Genomic DNA, 21,626 nt, shown 5'->3' with positions numbered 1-21,626 from the left:
AGATAAAATTAAACCGAGAGAAGAAGAGAGCCCACCTTGCTTGTCTGGGGTTTAGCCTCTTGAGGGACTGGATAAACTCGAGATTCTTATGATCGGTGAAAATCTGAACAGGAATCAGAGAACCCTCCAGGAGGTGACGCCACTCTTCAAGGGCAAGTTTAACAGCCAAGAGTTCTCGGTTCCCGACATCGTAGTTCTGCTCTGCGGACGAGAACTTCTTGGAGAAATAAGCACAGGGATGCAACTTCCCATCAGCGGGGTGTCTCTGAGACAGGATGGCTCCGGCTCCGACTTCAGAAGCATCTACTTCGATGCAGAAGGGTAGTTCAGGATTGGGGTGTCGGAGGACAGAAGCGGACGTGAAGGCCTCTTTCAAAGACTGAAAAGCTTCAATGGCAGATGGGGGCCACAAGCTGGGTTTACCCCCTTTCCGGATGAGGGCCAGGATAGGTGCAATGCGGGAAGAGAACCCCCGGATGAACTGCCGATAGTAGTTAGCAAATCCGATAAATCTCTGGATTGCCTTGGTACTCAGCGGGATAGGCCACTCCTGGATGGCAGACACTTTCACGGGGTCCATCTCAAAACCTTCAGGAGAGATAATGTATCCTAGGAAGGGGATCTTAGACACCTCGAAGACGCACTTCTCCAACTTGGCGAAGAGAGAGTTCTTCCTCATACGAGAGAGTACCTCCTTCACCTGGGAGCGATGGCTTTCTAGGTCTTTAGAGAAGATCAGGATGTCGTCCAGGTACACGACTACGAACCTTCCTAGGAGATCCCGGAATACATCGTTAACAAACTCCTGGAAGACGGCAGGGGCATTGCAAAGGCCGAAGGGCATAACGAGATATTCATAGTGCCCGTCACGAGTGTTGAATGCCGTCTTCCATTCATCACCCTCAGGGATGCGAATGAGATTGTACGCCCCTCGGAGATCCAACTTAGAGAATATCTTCGCCCCCTTCAGCTGGTCGAAGAGCTCTACGATCAAGGGCAGAGGGTACCTGTTTTTGACAGTGATTTTATTCAGGCCCCGGTAGTCTATGCATGGCCGAAGGCCTCCGTCCTTCTTCTCCACAAAGAAGAACCCAGCCCCTGCAGGAGAGGTAGAAGGGCGGATAAACCCCCGCTGGAGATTTTCTTGGATATATTCCTTCATTGCGGAAGTCTCAGCAGGAGAGAGAGGGTAAGTGCGGCCTCTGGGGGGCATGGCTCCTGGCAGGAGTTCGACAGGACAGTCTTAAGAGCGATGTGGAGGAAGGAATTCCGCAGACTTCTTACAGAACACATCGGAGAATTCCTTATAACAGGAGGGAAGAGACTTAAACTCGGTTGAGGAGATAGTTACCTTCTTGAGGGGTTTATGAGGAAGGCAATGCTGTAGGCAGAATGGGCTCCAACGAGAAACCTGCCCTGTGGACCAGTCTATGGTGGGATTGTGCAGGCGCAGCCAGGGGAGACCCAAAACAACAGGAACATCGGGACAAGAGATGATAAGAAACGAAAGTCTCTCTTTATGCAGGGTCCCAACCTGCACAAGTAGTTCGCCAGTGGTCATCGTGAGTACAGACTCCAGGGGTTTATCATCTATGGCGAAAATCCTCATGGGAGAAGGCAAAGGAAATAGGGGGATTCCCATGTACTTAGCAAAGAGAGCGTCCATGAAGTTACCCCCGGCTCCGGAATCGAGGAAAGCATTCCCGAAGATGGTCTTATCAGTCAGACGAATCTGGAAGGGAAGGAGAAACCTGTGTGAGTTTCCTTGGGTCTTCCCCTGAGACCAATCTCGAGACTTTTGAGTCGTGCCCCCTACATGAGTTACCATAGACATACCTCGGGGTACAAAACTCTTAGCCTTTGCAGGACAGGCATTAGCGAAGTGGGAATGTCCGCCACAATACAGACACAGGCCTGACGTCCGTCTGCGGAGTCTCTCTTGTTCAGTGAGGCGAGTTCTTCCCACTTGCATGGGTTCCTCCTGGAGAGAAATGGATGCTTGGGCAGGCGGGGTAACAGGAGCCTGCAGGAGAGGCCTCTGGAAGCGGGGTGCCAACGTGGGTTGAAACTTCCTGACACGATCTCTCAGGGTTTGATGCTCTCTCAGAAGAGTGTCCACCTTAACAGCCAAGGCGATAAGGTCCTCAACTTGCGTGGGTAATTCCCGGGAGACCAGGTCATCTTTGATGCGGAGGGAGAGACCATTATAAAATGCAGTATGGTATGCGTCGTTGTTCCAACGAGTCTCAGCAGCAAGTGTACGGAATTCAATAGCATACTCCGCTACACTGCGACTCCCTTGGCGGATTTGGAACAGACGGGAAGCAGCGGATGTCACCCGGCCGGGAGCATCGAAAACGATCCGAAATTCTTTGAGGAATGCTTCCGCGTCATCCATCAGTGGGGACTGCTTCTCCCAGTGTGGAGATGCCCACTCGAGAGCTTTCCCTGCCAGACGAGTAATCACAAACCCCACCTTGGCACGTTCAGAGTCAAATTCAGTGGGTTGTAGGGCAAATCGAATCTGGCACTGATTCACGAATCCTCGACAGGCTTGAGGATCGCCATCGTAGAGAGGCGGAGCAGGAATATGTGGACCAGAGGTGGAGGGCTGGGTAGCCTTGGCAGCAGCCGCTTGCGGAGGAGGTGCCGGCAGGGGGGTCGCTGGTGTCAACAAGGAGAGCTTTTCCAAGATCGCCTCCAGCGTGTGTCCCACGTAATTCTGCCGGGCTTCATACGCCTCCATGCGGGAATGCAGGCCCCGAAAGGCCCTGCCGAAATCTGGCTGAGCTTCCTCAGAGGAATCCATGGCCCGAAAATAATGTCAGGGAACCGGGAGTTCCCTCTGGGGAGTTGTCCGGATATAGGAGGAAGCCCTGGTCCTGCTCCGGGCGGCGATCGTGACAGTAGTGTTTTAAAATTACACAGAAAAAATGAACCATTTTTAAAAATTTGGATTATTTGGATTAAATGGAGTTTATGGAGAAGGCCTTTCAATAATTCGGAGCTTTCTGTATAACAGGTTTCTGGATAATGGATATAATATTTTTTCGGAGTGTACCTTATCTCATAAGACAGTTGCCAATACAGTATAAGAAAATAGTTATGGAATGGAGGAATTAAACTATGAGGATTGACTTTCAGGTTGAGTTTTTTTCCCCTGGAGAGAAGGTATATGCAAAGTGACACAATTCTTCTTACTACAATTACATTAGAGGACATTATAGACAGATAACAGGGGATTTGTTTTCCCATAAAACTAAAGGCCACCCATTTAGACTTGAGTAACTGAGCTTTCATTTGAAGCAGTGACTTATTAGGAAATCTACAACACAGATGTAGTTCCCAACTTGGTTTTACAAAGTTGAAATATTTAGACATAAAAAAGAATTAGTCCAAAACTCAAAGTCAGGAAGAGGCCCATGTCCACCGCCCTCAGCTTTCAGCGGGGAGAGCAGAAACAACCATATATAGAGGAGCAGGCACTTAATGAGCAGTCCTCGGGGCAGGCGTATAATAGTCAGTTAGAAATTTATTGAAGAACTGGTATAGAAGCTGTTATCCAGAATGCTGGGGACCTGGGGTTTTCCAGTTAGGGGTCTCTCTATAACTTGGATCTCCATATTATAAGTCTCATAAAAAACAAACATTTAAACATTAACTAAAATAAACAACATAAAAGACTGTTTTGCTTCCAATAAAGATTAACTACATCTTAGTTTGGATCAGGTACAAGGTACTGTTTTATTATTACAGAGAAAAAAAGCCAATCATTTTTAAAAATGTGAATAATTTGATTAAAATGGAGTCTATGGGAGATGGCCGTGCCGTAATTCAGAGCTTTCCGGATGATGAGTTTCCGGGTCTATACCTGTACCCAAAACAGAGGTATAGTGATGGGTGAATTTGTCCCGTTTTGCTTCGCTGAAAAATTTCCGGATTTCCCGCGAAATTCAAATAACGGCGAAAATTCACGTAACATGAATTTTGACGCCCGTGTCAATTTTGACGGCTGCATCAATTTTGACGATGGCGTTAAATTCAATGGGCGTCCAAATAATGTTAGCGCGCAACAGTTTTGAGTCAAGTGACCTTTCCACTGCGTGTCCAAACATTTTTTGACACCGGTGAATTCTCCTGGCGAATTTTTGCAGCGGTTTCGCAAATTTATTCGCTGGTGGCAAATGCAGAAATTCGCAGTGAATGCCGAATTTATTCGCCCATCACTACAGAGGTAGTCTGACTACTTTAGTAAAGCTCTACTTGACTTTTATATGCCTGCCTTGAGGACTGCTCATTGAATTACTTTGTAAGAGGCCAAGATCCTTAAAATGGTTTTAGACCATAGAGTACTAGGGCTAAAATATTCATTGGCGGATTTGTATTGTGACTTAGCCGGTTGGTTTGTGGAATGCATAACAACTCTCCATTGAATGCATTACTTTTTATGATGAGCAATTATAGCCATTCTATTGTGTACAGTATATTAATTTTGAACAATTCGAAAGAAACTCTCAACACGAGACGGAGCTGAATAGTAATTAGAAACTAAAATGTACTGAAATTAAAAAAAAAAACAAATTCCAGTTTGGCAAATAGTTGGTGCCCATCTGCCTAATTATTGTTGTTCATTGTAAAGTATCTATTTCTGACAGTGTACATTAGCAAGAGTGCAGAATAGCTATTGTCTGATAAGGTAAATTAACTCATTACTGATAATAGCCAAGTACAAGAAGTTTTTTTTTTCTATACGTCATTATTGCATATTCCATTTTCCTTTTTTTTTTTTTTTCCTTTCTTTACAGTGCTCTTTTAAGCATTTTCTTTTGTATAGGATCCATCTTTCTATATAGTCACAAAAGACCAAATGATGGATAATGGATGCAGCTTTTATTCAGTGTAACAAGTCCTTTGAGTTCCTTTCTTCACTTTCAACGTGCTTATATTTATACAAATGCATTTCTCACTTAGGATCTTATATGATGACATTGAGCATAGAAAAGGTTTTCTAGTGTGAAGTTGGGTGGGGTGCCGGTGTATCGCTCTGGAAACAATGGTATACATGCTTTGCACATAGACAGGGATGTCAGTTGAGTTTACTAGCGAGGTCAGTTGTTGTAGTATTATTGCAATGTTTACAGAATGATGTGACCCCTACTATGAAATAAAAGCATATTAGAAGCCACTTTAGGTCAAAGAACTTTGAAAATCAAAAAATTACATGTATTCGAAAAGTCGCTCGCGTCAAAATCACTGCACGTCAACGCTATTCGGACGCCCATTGACTTTAACGCCAGCGGTATATTTGACGCAAGCAACTTTTGGGACGCGTTTCGAGTTTTGCGAATTTTCCGTGAATTTCGCAGGAAATTCGCAAATTCTTTGGCGAAACAGGAAAAATTCGCCCATCACTATATAGCAGCAGTGTGTATATTATCACTTAAAGGGTAAGTAATCTTTTAAAATAAGTGACTGTAAAACTGATGAGGGTGCTATTCTAAGCACTTTGTTATTGACATTCGTTATTTATTTTGTTTTTATTCCAAGATATTAAGGGATACATGTGCTGTTAATATGAATGTATTTTGTTACAGCAGCGCCACCTTTTTCTGCCCAGTCTGACCACCAAGTAGTCAAGGAAGTTGTCAGGAGAAAGAAAGAGGCTGCTCTGATGTTCATCTGCTTAGGAAAGATTTGATAAAGGTTTCTAGTTTTTTCCTAAGCAGATGAACATCAGACTCCATTTTAATCAAATAATTCACATTTTTAAAATGATTTCCTTTTTTCCCTTTAATAAAAAAACAGTACATTTTACTTGATCCCAACTAAGATAAAATGAATCCTTATAGGAGGCATAACAATCCTATTGGGTATATTTAAATGTTTACATAATAATTTAGTATACTTAAGGTATTGAGGTCCAAATTATAGAAATATCCCTTATCCGGAAAACCACGGGTGCACATATTTGTGTTTTGCGACACGTAGCAATAAACACAACTGTATCTACATTATATTCACTCCACACTTGGGTCATCTGAAGCCATAAGAAAGTATTAACGGTTCTGTTTTTATGAAACTTTTCTGCCATATGTTTCCTGGCTGTATAAAAATTAATCTCTGTCACGGTCATAAATCCTAAACCCTCAGTATTGAAAAATTAGATGGTTGCTTATCTATCATGTCATCTTGGCAAAAAACAAATAAGAAAAATACTGCTTGCTGTAAAAATTCTGCTTCTAGATGCTTAGTATATATACGGGCTGCAGCCATGTATCCTGCAAGAGAAATATAAATCACTCAGAGCGTTCGCTACAGAATGCATAATGTGGTATTAGACTGGAATCTAGACGCAGTCTGGTATCTAACAGGAAGGCTGTTACGGTGTCACTTTTAAATGTATTTATCATGTCAAGATACTTGTAACTCGTCTTGATGAATAAGCAGGTCCTGCTGTAGAACACCACACACACACACACAGAGAGACACACGTTCTTAACCAATTCTGTTGTTAGAGAAAGGATATATATTATAATTTGCATCATAGAGCGAATCAGAAATGTGTATATGATGGAATCTGAAGAAATGAGTGCACTGTTCCCACTGTTACACATAGGTGCATGAATGGAGCAAAGCAGGGCAACTAATTAGATAATTTTCTTTCATTATATTAACAGACATTCTCAACCAGCTACACACTTTCATCAATCCATCCACTTCCTTCTTGGCTAACACAAGGCACTTTTACGACTGCAGGTGCAGACAATTTTGGACACAAATTGCCATGTTTCTACCTGCAGTGTATCGTGTTTTCCCCAAAATTCCAGCATAACTGCTGCTAAGCACAGCATTGTATTTGCCATATTTGCATTAGATGCATCATTTATTGGATTGAACCCACTAAGGCAGTGATCCCCAACCAGTAGCTCGTGAGCAACATGTTGCTCTCCAACCTCTTAGATGTTGCTCTTAGGGTCCTCAAAGCAGGGGCTTATTTTTGAATTCCAGGCTTGGAAGCGAGTTTTAATTGCATAATAACAAAGTATAGTGCCAAGTAGAGCCTCTTGTAGGCTGCCAGTCCACATAGGAGCTACCAAATAGCCAGTCACAGCCCTTATTTGTTACCCCAAGGGACTTTTTCATGCTTGTGTTGCTCCCCAAATCTATTTACATTTGAATGTGGCTCACGGGTAAAAAAGGTTGGGGACCCCTGCACTAAGGGAACCCTGGAGCTACCACCACATCCAGGGTTCCTCAATATCTATTTCCTTGTTCATAAAGGTCAAGAGAACCGAACAATCCCTCAGCACAACTATGTATAATTGAAAGGAGTGTGCCTAGATCAGGAGTCCCCAATCTTTTTTTTACCCATGAGCCACATTTAAATGTAAAACGTTGGCGAGCAACACAAGTTCCTGGCAAAAAAAGTTCCTGGCGGAACCAAATATCGGATGTGACTGGCTATTGGTAGCCCCTATATGGACTGACAGCCTACAGGAGGTTCTGTTTGGCAGTACACATGGTTTTTATGCAATGAAAATTGGAATTAAAAAAATAAGCACCTGCTTTGAAGCCACTGGGAGCAACATCTAAGGGTTTAGTGAGCAATATGTTGCTGGCGAGCCACTGGTTGGGGATCACTGGCCTAGATGCAAGAATCTTTAAATTAATATCATCAAAACACACACAGACTTGAGTCCTTTTTTCATGATGCACATGGGATTTCTTTTAGCTCATTTTAGCTATTCATTAACTCTAACAAAGTTATCTGCTTTCATATCCAAATGCTCTACCTATCCATCTATTCCAATATGGTCCTCCACTTTATTCAATAACTCACTATTACCTCTACTCCAGCTCAATTATTAACTTTTACCCTAAAAGTTTACCCTATACTGTTATTTACACTCATCCATGCATTTGCTTCTGAATGCCATGGCTCACTGAGCTATACAATCCACTCACACCATATCATGTGCTCCAAGAGATATTGACTATCATTAAAGACAGACACTTTCATTCAGCCATACTTTTTCATCACAGTTCATTACAATATAGTCACCCATTATCATGCACAGGGCCATCTAAAACCAGCCGAATTGGTGTTTTAGCCTATGGTGGACATTTATTTCTCAATTTTTTTTTGATGAAAAAACTCAAATCGAATTTGATTAGAATTCGATTCAAGTTTGTGGGTCGATCCTATTCATTCGAATTTAAAAAAAATTAAGATTTTTTAATAAATTTTGATTTTTTTTGGGTGTTTTTTTTCTAATCTCAAATTTTTGGGAGTTTATAAAATCTCTAAATTCGACCCTTGATAAATATGCCCCTAAGGGGAAATTTATCAAGGGTCGAATTGAAAATTTTAATTTTGAGTTTATTTTAGTGTAAGTCGAATAGGGAATAGTCCACATTTGATTCGAGTTTAAAAAAAATCGAAATTCGAATTTTGAAAATTTATAATGTACTGTCCCTTTGAGAATTTGAATTTGACTATTTGCCATCTAAAACCTGTTGGCTTTGTGTTTTAGCCTATGGGGGACCTCCTACAATTAATTTGGAGTCGTTTGGAGGACTTTTGAGAAAAAATGTTTTTTTAAAAATATTTTATTTTTTTGGGTGAAAAATCTCCATTCGATTCGAGTTTGCTGGTCGATCCTATTCACCCAAATTAAAAAAAAATTTTTTTAATAAATTCCCATAAACTCTAAATTCAATCCTTGATAAATATGCCCCTAACTGTCACCCAGTTTCCATCTCAACACAATAAACACTCACACCAAGAACTGTCACCAAGCTCACCCAGTCACACCTACTCATCATATCCTAAATAATATATTCAGAAACCCACACTTTCCTGCTAGTCACTTAGTCACTCATTAACTTCATAACTGTGAACAAACTTCAGATACTGTAGCAATCACCCTGAGTCATCTATTCTAAATAATGTAGGGCTGCTAAAGAGCAATATCCTCTGAAAATATTTCAGAAATTCAAACTAACGTTCTTGGTGACCAAAATAGCAGTTTGGAGTTTAGGTTGCCAGCATACAGCTCCATTATTCATTTTCTGACCTTACCCAACCCCCTGCCTAACTGTGTCCTAAATTTCTCTCCCTTTGTAGCAGTAACAAACAATCCTTGTCTGATAAAGGAGCTGCTCTTTCTGCTTCATTAAGTTCATTGGACAGCAGTTTCAAAGACCCAGTATCATTCAAATGTCTTTCCATTTTGTCTTTGTTTGCTAACGTACAGTATTTGCAGAATACCATTCTTTATTCATGCCTTTCTCGGCAGAGATATATAAGTAGAAGTGAAGTATGCAATGAATGTAGATAGCAACATTATTTTCTTGTAGCAGAATTAAGAAAACTAGTTTTTTTTACTTGCATACAAATCACAGAAACTTTAAGGATATTTTAAAGGGATACTGTCATGGGGAAAAATTTTTTTTTTAAAATGAATCAGTTAATAGTGCTGCTCCAGCAGAATTCTGCGCTGAAATCCATTTCTCAAAAGAGCAAACAGATTTTTTTATATTCAATTTTGAAATCTGACATGGGGCTAGACATAGTGTCAATTTCCCAGCTGCCCCAAGTCATGTGACTTGTGCTCTGATAAACCAATCACTCTTTACTGCTGTACTGCAAGTTGGAGTGATATCACCCTTTCCCTTTTCCCCCCAGCAGCCTAACAACAGAACAATGGGAAGGTAACCAGATAACAGCTCCCTAACACAAGATAACAGCTGCCTGGTAGATCCAAGAACAACACTTAATAGTAAAATCCCATGTCCCACTGAGCCACATTCAGTTACATTGAGAAGGAAAAACAGCAGCCTGCCAGAAAGCATTTCTCTCCTAAAGTGCAGGCACAAGTCACATGACCACGGACAGCTGGGAAATTGACAAAATGTTTAGCCTCGTGTCAGATTTCAAAATTTTATATAAAAAAATCTGTTTGCTCTTTTGAGAAATGGAGTAGCACTATTAACTGATGCGTTTTGAAAAAAAACATGTTTTCCGATGACAGTATCCCTTTAAGTTTTAATACCAAACAATGCAAGGGCTGAAAATCAAAAAGAACATCAGGTTTAAAATAGACTATCTTTTTCTTTCAGAAAAAATAAGCATGCTGTCAACGCTGATCGTACCCTTCAAATATATAAGTCCTGGTGGAACAAGTGCGGATGATGAAGACAGTTTAAGTAAGCTACTTGCTCTATTACACCACTGATACATATTTGTTGGGGGTGTAGATAATTTAGGAATTGTTTACGATTGCACGTACTTATATAGTTATGTATATTGCTTTTTGATTCTTTTAAGGCAGCCTATTCCAACATAAGTCAATATATACCATTAACTTTTGATGCTGCCATCTTAGCTGGCTTTTAGATTATGGTGGGATATTAATTTATTAATGGTAAAATGTTGTATAAATGCTGACCCTGTAGAATGAGAAGGAAGAGGATGTTTTTATTGGTTATATATTTTTACATTACCCCCCACCTCCTGCAGCCAATGATCAAGTTCACCATGTGAATGTCCTCCTGGACAACAGATTCCAAGTTCATGGCCAACAAAGTTTCAAGTTCCATTTGACAACGTTTTTTTATTCTATGAAATCCATAAGAGCTAGAAATGTTCTTATCTTGTTAGATAGATATCTGTATTTTTAAAAAATCTGTAAAGCGTATGGACCTTTCCGCAATTTGGATTTACATTCCTTAATTTGGCTAAAAAATCAATTAATCATTAAATAAACCCAATAGGCTGGTTTTGCTTCCAATAAGGATTAATTATATCTTAGTTTGGATCAAGTACAAGCAACTGTTTTATAGTTACAGGTATGGGAACTGTTATCCAGAATGCTCGGGAACCTGGGGTCTTCCAGATAATGGATCTTTCCATAATTCGCGAATTTCGCGAAAAATTCGCGAAACGGCACCGGCGTCTCGTTTTTGACGCCGGCGCCCGTTTTTTTTCCGTGAATTTTCGCAGGCGTTTCGCAAATTTATTCGCTTGCGGCGAATCGCGCAAATTCGCTGCCAATTCGCGCCTGGCGAATAAATTCGCCCATCACTACTCTTTATTCCTTAAAGGTGGCCATACACAGGGAGATCCAGCTACTGTTTTATTATTACAGAAAGAATGGAAATCATTTTAAAATATTTGGATAAAATGTAGTCTTTGGAAGGCTTCCTTTCCATAATTTGAAGCTTTCTGGATAAGGGGTTTCTGGAGCTGGGAAATTGACAATATGTCTAGCCCCATGTCAGATTTCAAAATTGAATATAAAAAAATCTGTTTGCTCTTTTGAGAAATGGATTTCAGAGCAGAATTCTGCAGGAGCAGCACTATTAACTGATTCATTTTGAAAAAAAATGTTTTTCCCATGACAGTATCCCTTTAAGTTTTTCCATCTTTCTTGACCAACTAATCATCGGTTGAGCCAACGTCCAAACGTTTTTTTTCCTGTCCTCCTAAACACTTTTGAAACTTTTCTCCCTTCACTTTTTAAAATCTAGTGGGATTTGGGTATAAAAATATAATTCTGTCCACTTAGTGTTCCTTATAACAAGGTTTAGGGGCCGATTAACTAAATTCGAGTGAAGGATTCGAAGTAAAAAAACTTTGAATTTCAAAGTATTTTTTGGGCTACTTCGACCATCGAATGGGCTACTTCAACCTTCGACTACGACTATGACTTCGAATCGAAGGATTCAAACTAAAAATCATTCGACTATTCGACCATTCGGTAGTCGAAGTACTGTCTCTTTAAAAAAAACTTTGACCCCCTAGTTCGGCAGCTAAAAGCTACCGAAGTCAATGTTAGCCTATGGGGAAGGTCCCCATAGGCTTTCCTAAGTTTTTTTGATCAAAGGATATTCCTTCGATCGTTGGATTCAAATCCTTCGAATCGTTCGATTCGAAGGATTTAATCCTTCGAACGAAGGAATAATCCTTTGATCGTACGATCGAACTATTTGCGCTAAAATCCTTCGACTTCGATATTCGAAGTCAAAGGATTTTAATTCCCAATCGAATATCGAGGGTTAATTAACCCTCGATATTCGACCCTTAATGAATCAGCCCCCCAGTGTCCATTTAGGGCCATGGTTTGTGCAGTATTAAATAATATTCTAAACATATCAAGCTAAAAGCATTACAGAGCTGTGTTTTTCCTAGCGCAATAGTGCCAGTCACCCATTCTCCTTTTGCAGCTTCTCTACCTGTTATCCCTTTGTGATGCCCTTGCTTACACCTTGCTGGAGGCTGAGTAGTTCTGCCTTACCTGTCCTCATTGCTCTCTAAAACACTGCCTAAAACACATATTTTTTTTGCTATTCTTAGAACTGACCTCCCAGCAATGTCCATCAAATTCCCTTATTGCTATTTCCATTCTATTAAAAGAAGCTACTTGCTATAGGGAAAAGTATGAAAGCACTGCAATAATAGGTCAAAAAATGGATTCCTCTTATATACTTGCACTAACTGTCTTGAATGTCTCTGATTAAACTGCCTGATGTTACGCTTTTAGAAGGAAAGATTCTTGTGAAAGGGATTTCTTTGTCAGTTTCATGTCAAGTTTCCTTACTAATAACACTTCTGACATACAGCTATTTGGTGGCATTTTGGTTTTCAAGCTCAAACACTCCACAGTTTTAGGTTTCTGGAGCTACAAATAGAAAATGAAAGGATATGTAAACCCTCACATTGAATTAATGCACTTTTGTATTGTTATGTTTTCTATAATATAAGGTAATATAAACGTAAAGTACATCGCAATATGGTGGTCGGTTTTAACAAATGGCCTGACAGAAGAGCATTTCAGAAGAACAAGCTGATGTTGCTCTGCTTCAGCTGGACATAGACATATAGATTTTACCCTTGTATCCGAAGAACGATCAGACGTCCCAATCTTTTGACCTGCCACTAACCAGTCAGATTAAATATTATGCTTGTTCAAGAAATAATCCAAGAAACTCTTAAAGGCCCAATATTTGTCTATAATGTCCTCAAACTTACTTGCAGAGTGTAATCATGTCCCCTCTCAAGTGCTTTTCTCCAAAGAAAACAACCCAAACCTAGTCTGCCTTCATCATTCAAATTTTCCATCCCTGTTATCAGTTTAGTTGCACATCTCTGCACTTGCTCCAACTCATTAATCTCCTTCTTTTCTTTCTTTTAAAATTCTTTTTATTGAATTTTCATGAAAATACAAATCAATCTCCTTCTTAAGGACTGGAGCCCAAAAGTGCACTGCATGCTTAAGATGAGGCCTTACCAGGAACCTATGTTAATGCCCTTTTCTAGGCAAGACAGTACTTTGCTTTTGTAGCCACTGAATGAGACTGCCTAGAATTACACAACTTGTTATCCTCAAAAAATACCCCCTAAGACGCTATCATTAACACATTTATGTTATTTCTATCAAAATTTTATAATTTCGCTCTGCAAAGTGGCAACATTGTGCATTGAACCTATGGTTTTGCACAATTTTGTATCATCATTAAATTAGAAGCTGTACCCTCAATGCCTACTAAAGTCTTTCCCATTGAGGCTCTTTGATCTTGAAATATTTATATCTGAAATACATATGCTTTCTTGCAAACGTATCTAAGATCACATCATGCCTGCTCAAATGAAAGAAGGCTTTCAGGAAATAGGAGGACGTTTTTCTTGAAAACAGAAAAACATATCACAACTACTCCATAGAAAAGTCCACACAAATCCAGTCTTATTAAAGGGATACTGTCATGGGAAAAAAAAAATTAAAAATGAATCAGTTAATAGTGCTTGTCAAGCAGAATTCTGCACTGAAATCCATTTCTCAAAAGAGCAAACAGATTTTTTTTACATTTAATTTTGAAATCTGACATGGGGCTAGACATATTGTCAATTTCCCAGCTGCCCCAAGTCATGTGACTTGTGCTCTGATAAACTTCAATCACTCTTTACTGCTGTACCGCAAGTTGGAGTGATATCACCCCCCCCCTCCGTTTTCCCCCCAGCAGCCAAACAACAGAACAATGGGAAGGTAACCAGATAACAGCTCCCTAACACAAGATAACAGCTGCCTGGTAGATCTAAGAACAACACTCAATAGTAAAAACCCATGTCCCACTGAGACACATTCAGTTACATTGAGAAGGAAAAACAGCAGCCTGCCAGAAAGCATTTCTCTTCTAAAGTGCAGGCACAAGTCACATGACCAGGGGCAGCTGGGAAATTGACAAAATGTCTGTTTGCTCTTTTGAGAAATGGATTTCAGTGCAGAAGTCTGCTGGAGCAGCACTATTAACTGATGCGTTTTGAAAAAAACATGTTTTCTGATGACAGGATCCCTTTAAATATTAGATATTGTTTTCAGGAACACTTAAAACATTTAGATTGTGATCTTTGTCCCTTTAAGCCCATACAACATCTAAGTCTGTAAAGGAACAAAATAGAATTACTTTTGAAAACATATATAAAGCTTTTATGGCCATCAGAAGAATGTTTCTGGGCTCGTTTGATGGGATGTGATTTATTAAAGCTGTCAAAAAGTTTCCTCTTTAATGAAATTTTTTTATATCACTTTGCTGAAGTGTGACAGTAAGTCTTGGAATTCAAATCTTCGTTGGAATCACCTATCTAATCGCAGACAGTAGAACACTGGTGCAGTAATCCTTCTTCCTGGTCCAGTTGCCTCAGTGTGCTATTAATGATCCAGAAATGTTTGCTGCAGCAATCTTCTCAGGGGCTTGTTCTGGATTTTGCATTATTATTATTCTTCATTTTTCTTTTATTAAGTGACTGATTCCTGCCGCAATAATGACAGGCACATCAGCCATTTTAAATTGCATCATTTGTCAAGTTAAAGCAAGTACAATACATATTGCTGCTCAGCGGCATGGTGTTTTCTTCAGTACGAGTCCCCAAAACCACATAATTGCTGAAAATTCTTTTTACAGTTTTTAAAGGGATACTGTCATGGGAAAACATGTTTTTTTTTCAAAACACATCAGTTAATAGTGCTGTTCCAGCAGAATTCTGAACTGAATCAGTTTCTCAAAAGAGCAAACAGATTTTTTTATATTTAATTTTGAAATCTGACATGGGGCTAGACATATTGTCAGTTTCCCAGCTGCCCCCAGTTATGTGACTTTTGCTCTGATAAATTTCAGTCACTCTTTACTGCTGTACTGCAAGTTGGAGTGATATCACCCCCTTCTTCCCCCCCCCCCAGCAGCCTAACAACAGACAATGGGAAGGTAACCAGATAACATCTCCCTGGTACATCTAAGAACAGCGCTCAATAGTAAAATCCAGGTCACGCTGAGACACATTCAGTTAAAAATACACTTGCTGGTTCAGGAATAAAATTTTATATTGTAGAGTGAATTCTTTGCAGTGTAAACAGTTTAATTTAGAAACAAAAACTACACAATTAAAACCATGACAGAATCCCTTTAAACAAGCCACCATAATACTGATTTGCACTCTTAGGTGCATATCTAAGTTTACATTTTAGCCCAACAATCTGTCAAATTCCGCATAAAATTAAAGATCTCTTTGAAAAGTTGTGGTGGTGGTATAGTGGTGTTTGTATTAACACTGAGCTTCCTCTTTGGCTTAGATCCCAATGTAAAAAGCTTTAGGTGGACAATATATAGGGTATGCCAAAAGTAATGCTAAAAAGATACTTTTCAGTTGTGTTAGGCTTAATGCTTTTCAATTACTTTAATTGGTAAACCATTTTGAGCAGCAGTCTTTGTGAAACAGTGTTTTTCTCAAAATATAGAAGTGGTGTAAAAGGAGTTTAAAGCAGTTGATGGGCTGGATGAGCCTGGAAAACAATTAGGATTAAATATGGGGGTAATTGATATTTGTTATGCACAAAACCTTTAGAACTAAAGCCAGGATGCCTACTAATCTATAATCTTGTTATGAGCAAAGAAGGGATGCACCGAATCCAGGATTCGGTTCGGGATTCGGCCAGGATTTGGCCTTTTTCAGCAGGTTTTGTATTCGGCCGAATCCTTGTGCCTGGCCGAACTGAATGCGAATATGTAAATTAGGGTCAGAAAGGAAATCACGTGACTTTTCGTCACAAAACAAAGAAGTAAAAACAGTTTTTCCACTTTTTCCTTTCCCTCCCCTGCAAACTAGGATTCAGTTATATCAAATAGTGGATTCGGTGCATCCCTAGAGCAAAGTTGGGACCTGTAGAGACGCTGCATCTCAAAAGGTGGCTTGAGCTGAATAAAGACTAAGCTTCTGGATCTAAAGGAAAACAAAACCCATTTAGATATTTTTGGCCCCCTACAGAGACTTTCCTCCCCCCACATCATACAGGACCCCCAACATTGCCACATTGTTTTGGTACATGCAAATAAAATGCAGAGGGGCACGGCAGGGTTGGAAGCAAACGTCTATGGCTGTCTAACTACCTTTTCCATATTTCTGGAGGCCAGTAGCATGCACAGTTAAAACTATCTGGTCCAACTGCTCTTGCTCCTGGTCAGTAACCACTGCCAAAAAGATTTTTACACTGCCAAAGATGGCAGCCACCAACCCTAAACAATGTCGTACCTGTATTTAAAGCCTCGCCATTTTAAGTTATATAAACGCCTTTCATTCTTTCTTTTTAGGACACATTTTCTAATTGTGGGTGTACCTGGCACACAAAATACTATATAGAATGTGTTTGTGCTTGGCGTCAGTACTTCCAATGTCCCTATTATTTGTAACTTATATACAAGTAGTGCTTTAAATCCCAATTATGCATTTAAAAGGTAATATTACAGTTATTTGAAAAGGTTCAACTGAAAACCATGGCTAAATCAATGCTTGACAAGTTTTTGAAGAAATATAGGCCATTTTTAAACCAAGGGGATGATTTATTATATAGCGGTTATTTGTCAGAACTAACCACTTAGTTTAACTGTTAAATCTCCTTGGTGAATGGTATAGAAAATATATTATTTGCCAAATACATTTCTGCCTATGGTCTTCTTCTTAGCTTTAAACCTTTTGGCTTAAATGGCATTTGCTCCTTTAAATTTAAACATTTGTAATAGAGATGCTTTCAATGTAATCTTTATTGTTGAAACCTTTTGAAGTCTTAAAATATAAAAAAAATGTAAAGGGAATGAGAATATGACAGTAAAACGCATTGGCAAATAATCATTAAACTGTGTTTGAGCCGGAGAACTGGGTTCTATCTCCATTTCATGCTGTCGTTGGTTTACAAATTAAATTGTCCTTTCTCATCTGAAAAGGCTCAAAGTCAGGGGAGTAAAATGTAAAAGCTGCCAGCCTGAGCTTGGGTAGGACTTTTACAAATCCTATGTGTTCAGTAAGTTTATCAAAGACGTCTTTTCCTGTAGGGTTACTGCTGTTTTTGTAGGGATTATTTACCCAGGTTTCCCTTGCCTTTTGATTAACTCCCAGCAGGTCGGGGTCTTATAGACGCGTGTGTCATTATTAAATGCATAAACCCTCACAGCTTGATGTGCATTTTAGATGTAATCAAAGTAGAATCAAAGAAATTCTGTTGCAGCTCTTTATAGGTGTCTATTAATAGCTGTTGGTAAAATGCAAAATAAATAGGATTTCTTCAACTATTTCATTCACAGATATAACTAGGTATATCTAAGAAGAGGAACTCCTGTTTTTTTTTAAAAGTATTTAGTTTTAATGAGTTTGTATAAAAATGAAAATGTATGTATTTGGCATGGTTAAGAAAAACCCTACATTCTCCGCCTGATTTTATCCTGTAAGTCCTTAAGACAGAGGCTCCCTAATTGTGGAGAAGTCAATTCAGAAAGCTCAAAGCAGTGGCTGGAGGACGTAGCCTGTTAAGATTCAGTTTGTGAAAAACTTACTTGCTGTCCTAAATATATTCCTTAAAGGGCATGTAAAGTCTAAAATAGAATAAGGCTAGAAATGCTGTATTTTGTATACTAAACATAGACATGAACTTACTGCACCACAAGCCTAATCAAACAAATGATTTATGCTTTCAAATTTGGCCAAAGGGGGTCACCATCTTGTAACTTTGTTATACATCTTTGCAAGACCAAGACTACGCACATGCTCAGTGTAGTCTGGGCTGCTTAGGGATCATCATAAATGATCAAAACAGGGAAACAAACAAAGCTGCTTGAGTTCTGCATGGAAGTAAGGCAGGGGCTCCCCCTGCTGTACATAAGTATGATTGTTTCCCTGCTCAGCAGTTAGGGACCGTCTGACAATTCCTATCCACAGCAGTAAATGAAGGGAGAATTTCACTGCATACAGTCAGGTTTCTTATAAAAACGGTATACATTTTTTAATTAAAGTATATTGGGGATAGGTTTCTTTTTCATTAAAGAAAGTAAAAATGGGATTTTATTTTTTTGCCTTTACATGCCCTTTAAAGCCCCCACCATAAGGTCAATTAGAGTGATGTTTGAAATTAAAAGCTCTAGATATTCTGAAATCATAGCAGCAAATAACATTTTTGCGACACTATATTTTAAGAAACTATCCAGACACCTGTCTTGCCCCATTGCATTCAAAAACTGGGCATTCTATTTGCTGCTATAACTGTCTCTACTGGTCTGCAAAGATGTTAGGGCTTTGTTGGAATTGTTGCCATTGAGCCCTAAACGCATTAGTGAGCTTTTTAAGGGCACTGTGCATCCCAGTGAGGTTCTTTCTCTCCCGTCTTAGCAAACACATTCTGTAATGTTTTGTGTATTGGGACATTTTTGTATCTGGAACATGCCCAAACATCGATATATGAAAAGACCATGAAGTGAAGGAAGGAGATACAATGGTATAATGTCCCTTTGTATACACAAATTTTGAGGCCAGGACAACAAATTTTATCTGAAAACAGAAAATTTTGTATCAGTTTTGACCTGAGCACACAGTTTTTGAAAACTGCACACAAAGGAATGTTTTTGCACACATAGCCAAGAGGGAATTTAATGGAACATTGCATTGCACAATATCTTCATTGACAAATCACAGTAGTGAAATGTTTCTGCTTCAGATTTTTATAATTAGCTTCCAGGGTTCAAGCCTTCAAAGTTCCCAGAAGTTCAAGCCTTGCTGAATTGTTATTCTCTTTTCTAACCCCAGAATGGCTCCACCTGTTGTGACTGGTACAATAATGTTCTTCAGACGCTTGCTAGATTTTACCAGTTGTGTTTTATAGTGTTAAAAAGAAAGAAAGAAAAATATAGCTGAAGCTCAAAATAATAAGTGATGTTTATTTTAGAAGGTGGCTTGTGTTTTTCTAAAAGTTCTGTCTGTTTAAAAGCAGAATAACCTTCAAGAGAAACAATATTATCTCTTCAAATGTAGCATGGAGAAGCGGATGACTAGTTATTCAAAGCCCTTTCCGACCTCGAGACATAGGCATTGTCATTATTAGTGATGCATTATCATTCCGACTACACGCTACCCATTTAACTCTTCTGTGCAAGGCAACTCAACACAACATTGGACACAATAAAGTAGGAATTAGATGGATGTGAGACAATGAATAATTGAATACATTACAGAAAGGAAGGCATGAAAAACACATTCAGTGACTGCTGAATTTTGCTTAAATAAATTTCTAACAAAAATACAATATCTGAATAAGCTAAAATTGCAAAAATATTAAACTTAAATGTAATTAATTTTAATAGTGATTTAGGGGTCTATTTATTAGTCCTCGAATTTTTATGGTCAAGTTTTTAAGGGGAAAAACAGAATCTTTAGAGGAAATAATTTTTTTTGAGATTTATTATGCTCCAAAACTGCAAAAAAATCCAAATCCAAAAATACTCCAGCTAAAATTTGTTGAAGTCATTTAAAAGACAATGGCAGGTGTCCATTTTACAATTGGAAATTGGTTTTTGCCTTCGTGATTTTCGAGGGTTTTGGGCTGTTTGACACTGGCTTTTGATCGAAAATCTATTCAGGGTTTTTGGCAACAATTCAAAAAAATCACGCTTTTTGAACAACAATTTGAAAAAGTCGCATGATTTTGTCGAGACTTTTACCCACACGTAGGGGCCCATTTACTTAGCTCGAGTGAAGGATTAGAAGAAAAAATACTTCGAATTTCGAATGGTCGAATATGGCTACTTCAACCATGGAATAGGCTACTTCGACCTTCGACTACGACTTCGAATCCAATGATTCAAACTAAAAATCGTTCGACTATTCGACCATTCGATAGTGGAAGCAATGTCTCTTTAAAAAATACTTTGACCCCATAGTTTGCCACCTAAAACCTACCGAGGCCAATAGGCTTCCTAACAATTTTCTGATCGAAGGAAAATCCTTCGATCGATGGATTACAATCCTTCTAATCGTTCGATCGTAGGAATATCGCTAAATCCTTTGGCTTTGATATTCGAGTTTTTTTTAAAATAAAAATTGGAAAAAAATTTGTTTAAATAAATACCCCCCTACATTTCACAAATAATAAGCTTGTATAAAAATGTTTCATAGAACATACTTCACATCTCTGTCTAATCCCCCCATCCAGCTTCCCAATAATACTTGAAAAATGGATTTATAGAAAGTCAGTGGGATACTATCACCAAAATTAATTGGTTGGCTGAAACATAATGAAAATTTTTCACAATTGAAAAATTTTCACAGTTGTTGAAAAAGTTATACTTTTCTGCTTGAATATTTTATGGTACACATCAGTCTCATCCTAAAGCAGTGGTTCCTAAGTCCTGGGGCCTGACTCCTCATAGAGATATTGCAGCAGTGAGGGGGGTTCAACCTGAATGCCAGTATGGGTGAGAACCGAGAAGAATGCCTATTGATCTCCTAGATATGCCTTAAATCTCATCTTGAAGGTTAGTTTGGGTGAGATTTGGGGTGAATATGTATTTGCTGTACTGTATATTCTTGAAATTATGACTCAGCAATTGATATACCAATATTTTGAAACTTTTATTCGAATTCGATCGCATACGGTCACTTCAATTCATGCGATTCAAATTCGCACAAAAACGACCTATTCACCCAAAAAAACTTTGCTTTTTTAAATAAATTTCGGTTGGTCTTTTTTTATTCGAATTTTGATGGTTTTTTTTTTCAAAATTCAACCCTTAATAAATCTGCCACTTCATGTTGAAAGTATAATGAGATTTTTTCTTTTGTATAATACATTTAACCAACCTGACAAGACGACATTATTTTGATTGCAAACACAAATATCCTCCCTTCAAATATCTTAATTAATTGTGCTTGGGATCCACGCAAAACATTCAAGACTAATAGATAATCATTAGAATCCTGCTAAATTGTAAAAAGAGAGAGAGAGAGAATTTCATTGGGTTTTTGCATTCATTATGCATGATAATTGAGTCTGTACAAAAACCTATTAAGCCAGACAGCACTGAGCACATTATAACATATTGCAAATCAAAAATAGTTTCCACAGTTCTTCTACTATAAGAGACCTGATCTTAATCATAGGTTCCTAAGAATGTTCGACAGCTCAATCAGTGTGTCATTTGGCCTGAATTCTGCAGAGCTGGAAAAATTATCCAAATATTGGGCACAACCGTACATATTTCAGAATAATTAATATTGTTTACTGAGCTCCATTATTCTGTCTAAGGTTTTAAAACAA

The 21,626-nt window shown here is 38.8% G+C and overlaps 1 protein-coding gene across 1 annotated transcript in view; it reads left to right on the top strand.

Moving 5' to 3' along the window:
- Positions 1–21,626, top strand: part of adarb2.S (adenosine deaminase, RNA-specific, B2 (inactive) S homeolog) — a 348,099-nt gene that overhangs the window by 232,764 nt on the left and 93,709 nt on the right. Inside the window, exon 2 of the mRNA XM_041567373.1 lies at positions 10,123–10,209. Within this exon, the coding sequence (XP_041423307.1) occupies positions 10,123–10,209 (87 nt within the window). The remainder of the gene's footprint in view (positions 1–10,122; positions 10,210–21,626) is intronic.

This window comes from Xenopus laevis, chromosome 6S (genome assembly GCF_017654675.1).
Source record: "Xenopus laevis strain J_2021 chromosome 6S, Xenopus_laevis_v10.1, whole genome shotgun sequence".
NCBI classification, from domain to species: domain Eukaryota; kingdom Metazoa; phylum Chordata; class Amphibia; order Anura; family Pipidae; genus Xenopus; species Xenopus laevis.
The sequence above is the reverse complement of the archived record's forward strand: the minus strand, read 5'-3'. Positions and strand labels throughout refer to the sequence as shown.